This window comes from Macrosteles quadrilineatus, unplaced genomic scaffold (genome assembly GCF_028750875.1).
Source record: "Macrosteles quadrilineatus isolate MER2022 unplaced genomic scaffold, UCM_ALF_1.0 Scaffold_7__1_contigs__length_78375512, whole genome shotgun sequence".
Taxonomy (NCBI): Eukaryota; Metazoa; Arthropoda; class Insecta; order Hemiptera; family Cicadellidae; genus Macrosteles; species Macrosteles quadrilineatus.
This window is the reverse complement of record NW_026542600.1, coordinates 6,457,179-6,470,446: the sequence shown is the minus strand read 5'-3', so window position 1 is coordinate 6,470,446 and position 13,268 is coordinate 6,457,179. Positions and strand designations below refer to the sequence as shown.

Below are 13,268 nucleotides of genomic sequence, written 5' to 3'. Positions count from 1 at the left end.
CTTTAGGTCATGCTCTGGACGTCTGAGGTCATGTTAAGCACAGGACACGCAGCCAAAGTCTTTGCAATGGCGCAGTGATTGTTGTGTGGTACAGAATGAGAGTGTATCTATAGGGGGATTAAACATTAAGGAGAGGACACGCAAATAGGAATATAGATGTTGCGGTGAAGCCAGGTTTAGCAGAACACTAGACAAATTCAAACATAGAATTGAAAAAATATTTAAATGAAAAATCTATTTTTTGTACATTTAAATTGAAGTCAATACTTTTTATAGCCTAGTAACCATTAACCAAGCTCTTATCCCAAAATAATACACAAATACCATTAGCTACCTCCAAACAAAACAGCTGTTACAACCACGGCGGACTTTAACTCTTTAACTGTAGACTACAGTGTAGTTAAAGGCGGCCGCGGTTACAACCCTACTTGCGATGTTGCACCGCCGCATTTAACTACAGGTCGCGGCCTGGTAGAATTGGCAACATCGCAATAAGTGGTGTTGTTCAGTGACAGACGTCCCATAAGATAATATGGCAGACATGTGACATCAGCTCATTAATTCGCACTTTATTGATTTAATTTTTAATTTATGAACATAAATTTATTAAATTATTGAAAATAAAACATACAGAATTGAAAATTGCAACAATATGAATTAAAATCTATATCTGTACATTTTTAAGCGGATAATATTGTCATAGTCCAATAATCAATCTTTCGTAAATAAACAGATACCATTAGTTGCTTCCAAAAAAATCAGCTGTTACAACACCACTTGCGATGTTGTCAGCTCGAAGGCCGCGGCCTGGAGTTAAAGGCGGCCTTGGATGTTGCCACTTCGAAGGCCGCGGCCTGGAAAGGTGGCCGTGGAAAAGTACCCATAACCTTACAACCTAAGTACCTTTACGTGATTATACGGAAATAGAATAATTTCAGTTTGTTGGGTAAAAGGTATAAGACATAAGGTATGTTATTGGTATTTTTACATTCATATGCATTGAAAAGTCAAAATTATACATACATACATTTTGTCCTTATTGATAATTTACTATTAGGCTTGAGTTAAAATCGAAATAAATATAACCAAAGAAGCAACATACAATTTAACTTGAAATAAATAAATGCGTGTGTGTAAATGTAAATGTATGTATTGGAGTTAGCTAGATAGAATGCGGAGAGTAGCTACATAGCACACACATAGCTTAGCCTGTCGTTGCAAACGTAGAAAGCAGAAAAATCAATAAGAAGCACGTCATGACATTATCATAATCAAGCCAGCTGTAAGCTGTTTTGTTTTGTTTTAGTTTTATGTTTGTTTTTCTTTGACATAACCTCAACCTTAACCTTATAGTGACGGTGTCAGACCTATCATTCTTTTGCAGACTTTGTCTTTGTTTAATTCAAAGAAATAACACACAAACGCAGGTAAGACATATATACTGATCTGAGACTGCCTTAAGATATTTTTTTTATTTAAAATAATACCTTAATACCTCCTTCTTCGTCTTTTACCCACAATGTGGGATTGACAGCGTCACTTTAAACACGATTACTAATACAAAAAAACAATATTTACAACTATTGGTTAAATTTATATTTACATTTATATATTGTATATTTATATTGTAATATTGGTTATATTTACATAATAATTTGGTTAAAAACTCTTGAGAGCATAGAATTGCTGAAGAGATCTGGGATCTTGTCTTTAGGTTAAAAACAGTGTTGAGTGTGAAATAACGGTAATTTAGATCACAATCATTGTTTGAATCAGTGACGTAGCCAGGATTTCAAAATAGGAGGGGTCGACCGACCGGGGGTCTGGGGGGTATTCCATACCCCCCAGGTAAAAGGGGGTCCGAGAAAAATTTTAAAAATATAGGCCCTGAAACAGTCCTTTTTAGCTCTCTTGGCATTGAAAGTAACCAACCCCAACGTCAATACAGTATGATTGTATAATTTTACATTTAATTTAACAAAAAAATATTATATTAAAGACCAGAAGGGATTATATTAAAGTCTGGACCCCCAGGACCCCCCCCCCCTGGCTACGACACTGTTTGAATACCCATCCATCTAGATATATCTGAAAAAGCTAAAACCTATTAGGTAGTACATATACATTGATTTTCAAGCATACTGTCAGAATTGCAATAGGTTAAGGCTAGGAACTCTTTAAGTTAGGTTTAATTGATTTTGGGCTGGTTGTTCTTAATTTTTGGATTATTTATATCTAGCCTGTTGGTTCAAGGTTCAAGCCTCATCATAGCACATACATCCAGTGCCGTATATTATTTTTTGATATTGTTATAAGGCCTGCCGTTTAAAAGATGTACAGAAAACACTAGAATTGAAAGTGGATCTAGGTTTCTCAAATATTGACCTCGAAAAGGTAGTACACAATTACTAGTATTTAATAAACAAATCTTTTTTTACAGGGTTAAAGATGATCATTCCAGTTCGTTGTTTTACATGTGGTAAAGTCATCGGTAATAAATGGGAAGCATATTTGGGCCTTTTACAAGCGGAGTACACTGAAGGGTGAGTAACTTAATGTATATTACAGTATTGCAAAACAATGTTACAAAACTTGTTCCATCCAGTGACCCTAAATCAGAGGTCTAGCCTCACAACAACACGAAATAATTGCGACGATATTACATACATTTGGTTTTAAAATAATAGACAGTTTTTTCGTGTCGAGGTATGCTTAATATCATTGCAATTATTTTGTGTTTGGGCTCAATGTTCTTGTTATTTGATGCAGGTTACAAAAATGACGTTAATTAATACACTTTATGGTGATATACAAAAATTCTTCAAACTATGCATTGAGCCTAGTGGGTGACTCATGGTCAAAACCCAGAGCAGCCGAGCGAGGGCTAATTTTGGGGCTGGGACACCAACGACCGTCCTAATCCTTCAGCTGCCACGAATCTTTGCGGGAGGTATAAGTTAGTATAGTTTTGGTTAGGCTATTGGACAAATAGTTAAGGCAACAGTTACCGGTATTCATGAATTTCAGCTATAAATATTTGATTCGTTCATAATGACAAAAACCTCAAACTAAGTAATTCTGTAGGCCTATAGGTTATTCTTAAAGCTTTCGATCCACCATTTTCCTGTCACTAAAATATTGAACTTAAAAGTAAATTTGATTTCATTTTACCAAAATCTAGGCCTACAATTAAAATAAGTTGATACTATTGAGTCTATTGTCAAAAAACTTGTTTTATACTAACATTTTAAGACGTTTATCCGTGAGTTTGTATTTAGGCCTCCGACAATCTACCACTGGGACCGGTATTTCAAATCTGATTGATACGAGCACAATCTACTTTTTTTATTTAGCCTAGGCTACTAAATTATTCCAGCTGATTCCCACTATAAGTGTCAATTTGTCTTGTCATGGTACCGAAACACAATGCGTGTGGAAATTAACAGTCCTGTTAAGTATGAATCGTCTGTAATTAGAATTGTGTGAAAAATAGGCTATCTAATCCCTATGGAAATTTATCGATAGTTAACAAAGAAAAACGGATATGAGTTTTTGGATCTAGGAAAAGTGTGTGAGGGGTGGAGAATGTTCAGGGCTTATGGTTAACTTTTGCATTAGCCTATAACTAACTTATGATCACATTCGATGATAATCACCATATAAATAAGTAATCATAAAATAAATAACATACTGTTGTTGATGTAGGCTAATTGATATCATGACTAGATGTTTGCCTGCTCGAGTTAACTTGTGAATAGTTATATCATCATCATTGTGAATATTAAATATCATCCGTGAAACATAGCTGTAAAAATGGGAATAATTATCGTATCGGATAATGGTAATAAACTATCAATTGGCTGGCTTACTTGTCTCCACACTTAAAAAGTCGGCATGAAACTGCGTTCAACAATTTGTTTCTCCCTAAACAAATTTACCTCGAAAGCACTATATTAAACAAAATTAACTCAGAGTGATCATGACGAAAAGGCTATGAAGGGATTCAGGGGGCTTATCAAGAAGGCACTTTCTGCGATGCTGCAATCAAATCACATGTTGAAATCTTAAGCAATTATTGCTTGTACACATCGTGTGTCGTACTTGCTACGGTTGTTGAGGGGCCTTCCATGGATAAAATATCTGATAGCATGAAGAAAGCATCATATTTCTGTATGAGGAGGTGTTGAAACACACCAAAAGGGATGTAGGTACTTTTTCCATCAAGTAACAAATCAAGATACATATTTTTAAAGAAAGACAAGAGAAAATCATACAAATTAAAATACTGTACACAAATTTAACCCTTTGCTATTTTAGCTCAAAACTGTTTTAGGAAAGTTCCTCTCAACTCAAATGGCCAGCCCTGCTGGACACGGCTATGTTCTATATCAGCTTGTCATGTTTACATGGTACCGTGCATCTCAGGTCGGACGGCCAGCACTGCTGGCCACTACTGGTTTTCCCGTCAGCTCGTCCAGCCAGCATAGATGGCCATCCTACACACTTTTTTTAACATTGCTCAGTATTTCTCCGGCAGGTTGCAGCACTAAAAATTAATATTACCCTAATTCACAGAATTTAAAAATTTTTGTTTGTAAGGATTCCATTCCAGCTCTGTATTACACCATTTTTTCTGTAAAGTAACATCAACTGTCAGTGTGTTGTCTTGTGAAACTATGATGTAAGTTTACGTGTACCAGGATAAAACATTATTTACGATGTAACTGTAGGATGAGTGGGACAGGTTTTTGGAAAAATCTGATGATATAAGAAATGAGATAGTTCAAGGCCTAGTTTCAGAGGGAAAGGGCAATTGTACGTCGTTTCCATACCAACAGTGATTGTTTTGTCCATATTTAAACTTTGAATGTTTATTATTGAAAACATTCAATAATAACAGTTTGTTTATGATCTTAAACAACAAACTTTAATTTTAATTGTATTTCCTATTTTATTAGCTTTCAATAAAATAAATAATAATATTAGACTTATTTGCATTTATTTTTGGTCTAATTAAATGTGTAAAACATTAGCCTATGATTGGAAAAAAAACAAAATACTTTATACAAGCTGATACCGCTATAGCAGGGTTCGCTGAATGGTGTCTGTAAGACCTGAGTCCTCGGTCTTGTAGACATCATCTTCGTCTCCCACATTGACGGGAAATCATAGGTAATTGTCTACTGCAATTGAGGAGAATGTTCAATTTTTTTTTCTGAGACCACAATTTGTAAAAGCTCAGCTTGACTCGGCCAATTTTCTGAAAAACACCAGGCTCCGGCTGTTTTGGTAAAAAGTCCAACTATCCGAGGTCCTCGGATAGATGATGTTCTACTATATACTATAATCTAGGTGTTAATAATGGTTTAAAATCTCATATTTAATTTGTGTATCATAGGAACCATGCGCATTATGTCCATCATAATTAATTGTTTAACACTAACAAAATAAAAATGGCATAGGCCTACCTATAAGGCAAACACCATGGTTCTAACCTATCTTTTATAATTTTTCATATCACTCTTACCAACAAAAACGATGTAAAGAACTCCAGTGGTTGTAGTTCTCATTGTTGTTGTTTTTTTTAGTGATGCTTTGGATGCTCTTGGCCTGAAGAGATATTGCTGCAGAAGAATGCTACTGGGACATGTGGACTTAATTGAGAAGTTACTCAACTATGCTCCGCTTGAAAAATAGTTCCACTTTCTTGTCAGTACTTCTCGTCGTTTTAAGACAAATCTCCTTATAATTTTCAATAAGCTAGTGAATGAATTGAAGATGTATTTAGCATTAATCAGAAGTCTAAATTCCAAGCTTGTCAGATGTTTGTTTAGAATAATGTATTCAAAAGAACTGCAAGTGTAGGATATTGATGTGGAATTACTTATCAGTTGAAAAATAGAGGTTACTTTGTAAAATTTCTGATTTATTACAAATTATATCAATTCTTTAAAAAACAACTTGTGATTCAAAAGGTAATCAATTTTAACTGTACACATTTAGATTTTCCTACAGTTACCTAACAATGTACATGTTCTCTCACTGATTTGAGAAAGCAAAGTGGCCAATTCGCTCATCAGTGAGACAATGTTAATATTGTCTCACTCCAGATTTGCAACGTGAAGGCACGAAATAGTGAGCGCGTAACATGCAGACAAGGTCTTATGCGCGCGAAATACGTTGGCAGCACTGGCTGTAAATCAGCTGGTCAGCTGTTGTACTGTTGTATCATTAAATGTCATATTAAAAGTTCACTTCTGTGTAAAAATATGTTACGTTTCTTTACCAATTTATTTGTTTCATGATAACTGTAGGAAAAATATAATGTGCAACTCGAGTGCAAAGTGCAATTGCCTCACTCAAGAAACCATTAAGTAAGTATTTCTCTTGAGTGAGTCAATTGCTCACTTTGCTCACTAAGTTAGTTGCACAAGAAAATATTGTTTACCCAAATTCAGTTATAACTTAGGGAGTCTGCTTATTATTAATTTGAAAACTTTTAGTTCTCTTGTAGATATAATGGTAGTTCAAAATACCTGTGATTTTAACATTTAAGATGTTTTTTTATAATACAAGCAATTTGTTAAATTTCTGTTTTTAATTAATCCTTAATTATTTATTATTCCCTTTAAGATTTTTACCTCATCCCATTGTAGTTGTGGAAAATAAAAACACATGGTTGAACTATTGAACAATATTTAATATACTTTCGTAACATGTGTAACATATACGAGAAATCATTTTAGTTTGGTAACAAAACAAGAAGTAACAAGGAATATTAAATACCTTAACAAATTTGCCATTTCAATGGACTACAAAGTTCTAACAATAATGACTTGAAGAATGACAATAATGACTTGAAATAGGCATTAACCCGAAAATCCATCACCGATCAACAAACAAGGTTTGATAATAAAACTAAGTATCAAACTCTTACATATAAAATAAATAACAGCAAAGAAGAAGTTAGATTCATATAAACTCTAGGCGTTGTGTACTGATTAGTTCGCCTACAAAAACACAATACTACAAAATAACAAAGCTTCAAGATAAAGTCAATAATCATACATATTTTAGTATTGGTAAAATACTGTTTTCAATACATAAATTATTACTACATTTCATCATAACTTATAACACACATCTGATGGACACACTAAAGTAACTTAAACAACTAAAAACACATTGAAAACAGAATTTTCATCTGATAGTAGTTGTACTCTCCTAGGAACATTGTTGTCATAGTCTATATGACTTATTTTGTTTATATAATTTCAATTTGTTCCTACATATACCATCACCAATAGAGAATATAAGTAGCGCTATAAGTAAAAACAATCGATATCTTCATATAAAATAAATAAAAAATTTAAGATCGAGGACAAATCATTGTTGCCGTAAAAGTATGAAATCTTACTTTGCAATTATACAAAACTTCTGCACTTTGACAATCATAAAAGCATACTAAAGTCCTCCTGTGTTAGTAAAGCGCATATCATAAATATTAATAAAAAACAAAATACAAATCTATCTATGTTAAAAGTCGGAACATCCAAGCTGAGGCACAAGTTTACATATAAAAGTTCCGACTCAAGTTACAAGTTAGTCGTGTAATCGTTTCAATTACATTCTCATTTCAGTCTTTTGTTTTCGCAGTGTTAATTTATTGTCAAGGAATCAGTCTTCCGCTCCTGAAAAAGAAAAACATATTGAATTGTGAGTCGTATTTTAATTTTAAATATTTCTATCTTGATACAGACCCTATAGTTAGTTCATCTTGTTAATTTTCTTTACCTATAATTTTGTGTCAAAGCAAAAGTATGATGTGGTAGGCATTATTTTATTACGTCTACTATATCACTATCAATATTTAGTTTGCTACTGAAATCTACCAGCAAAGCCACTGATCAAATTTAGAACAAAAGTATTCATTTAGTAAGTTTTTTGATACATCAAGTTCAATGTTAACTATGAGAGCTATTAGGAAAGTAAGGAATGTTTCCATTTGATTTGGGGTTGCACACTTTCAAGTACAGACGTTTTGGCCCCAGTGACTGTCCAGCACTCAAAGCAGAAGTGTTGCTGCGTTGCCTTTTGTTGCAAAATTCAAGTTAAAAATGTGGTTTTTCAAGTAAAAACGTTAAAAATCCTGCTAGTTATGATGTGCAGTCTGTAATAGGTACAATTTTGGTTAGCCAAAAACTTATAACCTATAGAACTTTATCATCAAGTTTGTGAAAGAACTGTAAACATGTAATGAGTAAAAGTTCTGTCAAACTGCAAAGTGACTAGGGACGTCTGGGAGAATCGTTCCTAACTTTCTGAACTGCTCTCGTAGAAGTTTGTCATAATAAGTCCCATGCCCACCTTAACATCAAACAGAAATATTCTACTTCACAAATAGAGCCCACACTCAAAATCTTAGTGGTTAAATACTAAAGTAGTAAAGTGATCTCTAGTGGTAGAGCGTGGGACTTCAATCCCCGTGGTCCTGGGTTCAAATCCCACCAATCATCAATGGATTTGATCTAAGTGATGATGCGGCAACCCTCTAGGACTACCCTGAAGTAATGTGAAATTGGTTCCAGCCTTTGTCTACCGCCCTAGTGTGTGAAAATGGGACAAAAAAGCTGAAGTTGGGTAATCTAATCGTTTAAAGAAGTGTGTATAAAGTGTACATACTCGATGTTTTATATTTGTGGAAATAACCAGTTTATATTCAAGGAAGCGCAATTCGCCCAATGTAGAACTACGTACCTCACTGTTGAGAGAATCGCATCTGCGTGGGCTGCCCGGTCGAGTTTTTAGAGCTGCGTGTGATGTACATGTGATTGGTCAGTAGCTCATGGACCAACCAGCAGCTGCGGCAGAAGTATCGGAAACATGTAAACTCCCGGCAGAAGTACGGCCCTTGCTGGAACTTGCAGGTGGAGCATGCTGAATCTTCGAGGTACGGGTCTATTTGTACCTACAAACATCGCACAATTAAAACCCATTTCTGTTAAACTTTAACAACAATAAAAGGAACCATAATAGCAAGACCACCTTGATAGCAAATCTACACTGAGTGTAACTCACAATTTTTCATAAGAAGATTATTGTTTTTCAACTTCACAAGACTTTGTGCTGTTAAATTTTTCACCAGGTGACAAAGCCATTGAGAAGATGACAGTAGTTGTTTTTAATGAAATTCATCGCAAGTAAATGCATTTGTAGTTTTCATTTAATCTACACCTAGGGAAAGAAGAAAGGACCACTTCACATTTTGGTTTGAAGGTAGGTGCTGGATTTACTACTAGGCCGCAAGCAAAGGAAGGCCACAGTGTGTTGTACATAAACATGTTTTTAAAACAAAAAGCAATGATTTAAAAAGTTAATAATCAGCCAAGCTTGCAGGTGACGATGATGATGTACCCGTGAACACGGGAGATGTTTATGATTTCACTGTGGACACAGGTGCAATGATGATGTAGCATACTCGTAGTCGCGGGATCTGGCGATTTTGCTGCAATTGGCGGGGAAGTTCCACCTGGGTAAAACTAATATACAACTGTTACAAGAAATACATACAGGTATGTTGCAATAAAACCAAACAGTAGCTCCTTAGCTTCACTTATTGCAACTACCGATAGTTCAGGGCTTTCATATTAGAGCAATATACAAGGTGCTCTAACAGTTGATACAGGTTATAGGGGTCTCAATCCCGGGCCTTCAATCAAATCACGGGATTTCGGGATTCGTCTCAGCCGATCCCGGGATCAATCCCGGGATTATATAATATTATGATTTTTAACTTTTTAGCCATTTTAAATGAGCGAGAAGTCCCCTTGTTGAGTACTTTAATGTTTCAAACTTTGGCCAGTTTTACCAGTGTTACACTGCGCAATGTTTCCGTTTTCTAAGTAAATAAATATTACCACGACGAACTTTCATCGCCCGTATTTCTTATTTACAGTGTATAAATGTTGATATGTCACTCTAGAATATAATAAATACATTAAAAAAATCACGAGCAACCGCACTCGCACGTAGCCTAGATACGTCACGCTAATGGATAGATTAAAGATAGCTAAGAGAAAAAGATCAAATGGGAAGAATCACGAGTAGCAGCGTAAAAATGTTATTCTGACTAACAGCAATAAAACAATATAAGATACTGTAAAACAATAAACCATCTGCTTATGTAGTAGCGCGTGTATGAAAAACGTAATTTTAGATTGTAAGAAATTTAATCACCACACTAATAACCAAATGCGAAGATAAAGCTATACACCCTAAATATAAGCAATCTTAATACTGTAATGAGATTATAATCGTGTGTTAATAGTTATATTTTATGGCATCAATGAAAATAATACCTACTTAAATTTCCTTGCAATGTTATATTTGCTACACGAATTTTGCGTTGTTTACGTTTAATGTCAACAGTAAAACTCAAAATAACTTGTAGGCCTACTGTAATTAAGTTCTAACTAATGTAATAACATTTACAGAAAGTAAATCCAAATCGTCTAAAAACTGAAGCATATATTTAGGCCTACATTCGTTCGCCTATTGAGTTTAATGATAATTAAATTGTCCAATCAAAAAGATCATTAGGCCTACTTATACCATTTCGTATAATCGTCCTAAAAATAAAGAGTATATGTGTTTCAAGTGTTATTGGACTATTATTATTAGTTTTCCTCAAGTAAAAAGTCCTAAAATTCACAAAAAAATCAATATAAACATAGGTTTTGCAATCCCGTTAATCCCGGGATTAAAAGTCACCAATCCCGGGATTTCTAGGTATCAAAAATCGGCCGGGATCCCGGGATTCGGGATTGAGACCCCTATACAGGTATAACAGGGTGTATAAACTGCCTCACCTTCTTGCAAAACTTGGTAGTCTTTATTTCGACGAAGGCTGTCTGCACTGCTAGAATGTAAGAGCTCAGATTATCGAAGGTCACTCGCGCTGAGCCGATGGGGTACTTGTATTTGTCGGTATCGATTCCTATAAGAGTAAAAAAACATTCAGACAAAGGTGAGTTCCAGCAAACTTTATACTTTGTTGAACAGAGCTGTAAGAGTTTTGCTGTTTATAATATAAGAGTTTTCAGTCCCTCTGAGCTTGGGATTTCCAGCTACAAACTCAATTCTTGAATTCATATGTGTGTACAGTTGGTTACAAATATCACACATGTTTTATACAATGAACAAGTTTGTAACAGTCTCCAAATAAAATATGATAATTTCTTATAGTTCAATGTCCCACTGAAAATAGCAACTAAACATTCACAATCAAATGTCATAAATATTATTTTACCACTGGAAAACTGATAAATATTTATATATTCATATTCAAACATCTTTATTCATCGTAAATCATGTACATTGGTGTTACTGTGAATAGTGTCAGATACATAAAATAAAACTACAATTTCTATTTCTGGGAGGTGGAAAACCCATAAAAAGAATATAAAGCTAGATTTATTATATGCTCTTTTAGAAAATTCCTGAATTTTGATAGGTTCATTTCTTTTTTATGAATTCAGGGACAAATTTTAGGAAATGTTTATCAGCGTATGAGGGTTTTTTTTTCAAAAAAATTTCAACCTAAATGACTAGAAGGCTTAGACGCTACAATTTGCTTATGATTAACACTATGTTTGGGTCAGTAAAATGTGCCACATGACCTGTAATGAAATGTAGATTTTGATACACTTACAATTTAATTTCTTATAACTCAGTACATATTGTTATTGGCCATTTCCACCTGGTTAAAGAAAAGGCTGATTTTGGTCAGTAACAAAGCTAGACGGATCTTCACACTTTATTTTACACTCACCCTCCTCTAATATTTGGTTAAAATACACACCTAGGTGGCGTCACCATCTCAGTTGGTAATAATACAAATTAATGTTCTAATGGTTCAAAAGAATGAATCCCTCATATAATGTTTAACCTACCAGCATATACCACACCACCAAATAGATCATTCATGACTGCAAACAGCCCCTCTGCTGTGAGCATTCCGTGCAAAGCTCCGACAAAAACTGTTGTGTTTGGGTCCAGTTTCTGAGCCGGGACAAGGACATGGTTGCTGTTCATGAGAGACCATGGAATCACTTGCACCTGTAAACATAAACTCAGACTGTCACACTCTACTAAGTATCGTAAGATTTTTCTCTTTTTTGAAGGGTACAAAGTCAGCCCAAGGGATGGGCCGAGCGGGCGGCAGATTTGGGACCATCCCATAACTCCAAGTGATTTTATTTCCGAGTGATCAGAACTCCTGTAAACAACTTCTTGATTAGCATATTACGTGCTGACACTATTATAGGATTATAATAGATCAAATATGTCGTCAAACACTAACCGATATATTTACACTTATACTTGTAAACATCCGTATGGTAAAAATAAATCAAATATGTTACAATGATAATCAATTTTGATTGTTTTAGTCTCCGATTGAGCTTTTCCAAATAATTTTGTTTTTTTGGTACCGCTAGTAAATATTATTCTGAGTGATCAGAACTCATAAACTAAATACATTTTAATTCCGAGCTCTTACAAACTATACTCATGTCAACTGAACCCAGTCCTTAGAATTCCAAATAATTTGTTTTCTGTGTACTTTTGTAATTCCTCTGAGTGAGAGGAACTCCAACAGCTATGTATATTTTAATTCCAAGCCATCAGTATTCACAGATAACAAAATGGGAATAATTAAGGTACAGAGGTTTATTTAGGCTACACTAGGTAAAAGTACTAGGGAAAAATTGGTCACAGAGGACTGATAACCTATGGAAGTTTTGAGGCTTAGAGTGCATCTTAAGTTTAGGTTTAAGCTTTTGGTTGACAAATAAGCCTCTGACGCTGCAAGGTCGTCTCAGGTCTCTGTTACAGCCAAGTAATTTGTAGCTAGAGTTGCCACAGCAATCTGCATATCGAACTTTCTGGACTGAGTTAGAGAAAAATAAGCTATGTAAACTAGCCTTTGACGTTCCTGAAACTGCTTCCATTACTCCCCACAGAACCATGTACATTCTATCTCATGACATTTAGAGCAGAAGTACAAGACAAGGAACGTTTGAGAATTTATATACAAGACCCTTTCTTCAGACAGTGCCATAAATTGCTGTGAAAGCCAATTCTCTGACATCATATAATCTATCTTTCATTTCCCACCTTGAATCAATTACATTAAAGTAGGCTCCTGGTTGTAGCAGACCTGAAATCCACACCAGCATTGTTCATCCTCAATACAAAGATTGTGAATG

At 34.7% G+C, this 13,268-nt stretch overlaps 2 protein-coding genes across 3 annotated transcripts in view; one reads left to right on the top strand and one right to left on the bottom strand.

The window, feature by feature from the left end:
• Positions 1-1,328: 1,328 nt before the first annotated feature.
• Positions 1,329-6,582, top strand: LOC128998362 (DNA-directed RNA polymerases I, II, and III subunit RPABC5). The gene is made up of 3 exons (XM_054424466.1): positions 1,329-1,427; positions 2,441-2,543; positions 5,589-6,582. Exons 2-3 carry the CDS (start codon positions 2,449-2,451, stop codon positions 5,695-5,697), a joined length of 204 nt encoding a protein of 67 aa, XP_054280441.1. The 5' UTR covers positions 1,329-1,427; positions 2,441-2,448; the 3' UTR covers positions 5,698-6,582.
• Positions 6,583-6,679: 97 nt separating this feature from the next.
• Positions 6,680-13,268, bottom strand: part of LOC128998754 (cytoplasmic polyadenylation element-binding protein 1-like) — a 51,934-nt gene continuing 45,345 nt past the window's right edge. For both annotated transcript variants that reach the window (XM_054425090.1, XM_054425091.1), the window contains exons 10-13: positions 11,952-12,117; positions 10,869-10,996; positions 8,758-8,968; positions 6,680-7,691 (exon numbers count right to left, since the gene is read on the bottom strand). In XM_054425090.1, the coding sequence (XP_054281065.1) occupies positions 8,759-8,968; positions 10,869-10,996; positions 11,952-12,117 (504 nt within the window). In that variant the 3' untranslated portion in view covers positions 6,680-7,691; position 8,758. The remainder of the gene's footprint in view (positions 7,692-8,757; positions 8,969-10,868; positions 10,997-11,951; positions 12,118-13,268) is intronic.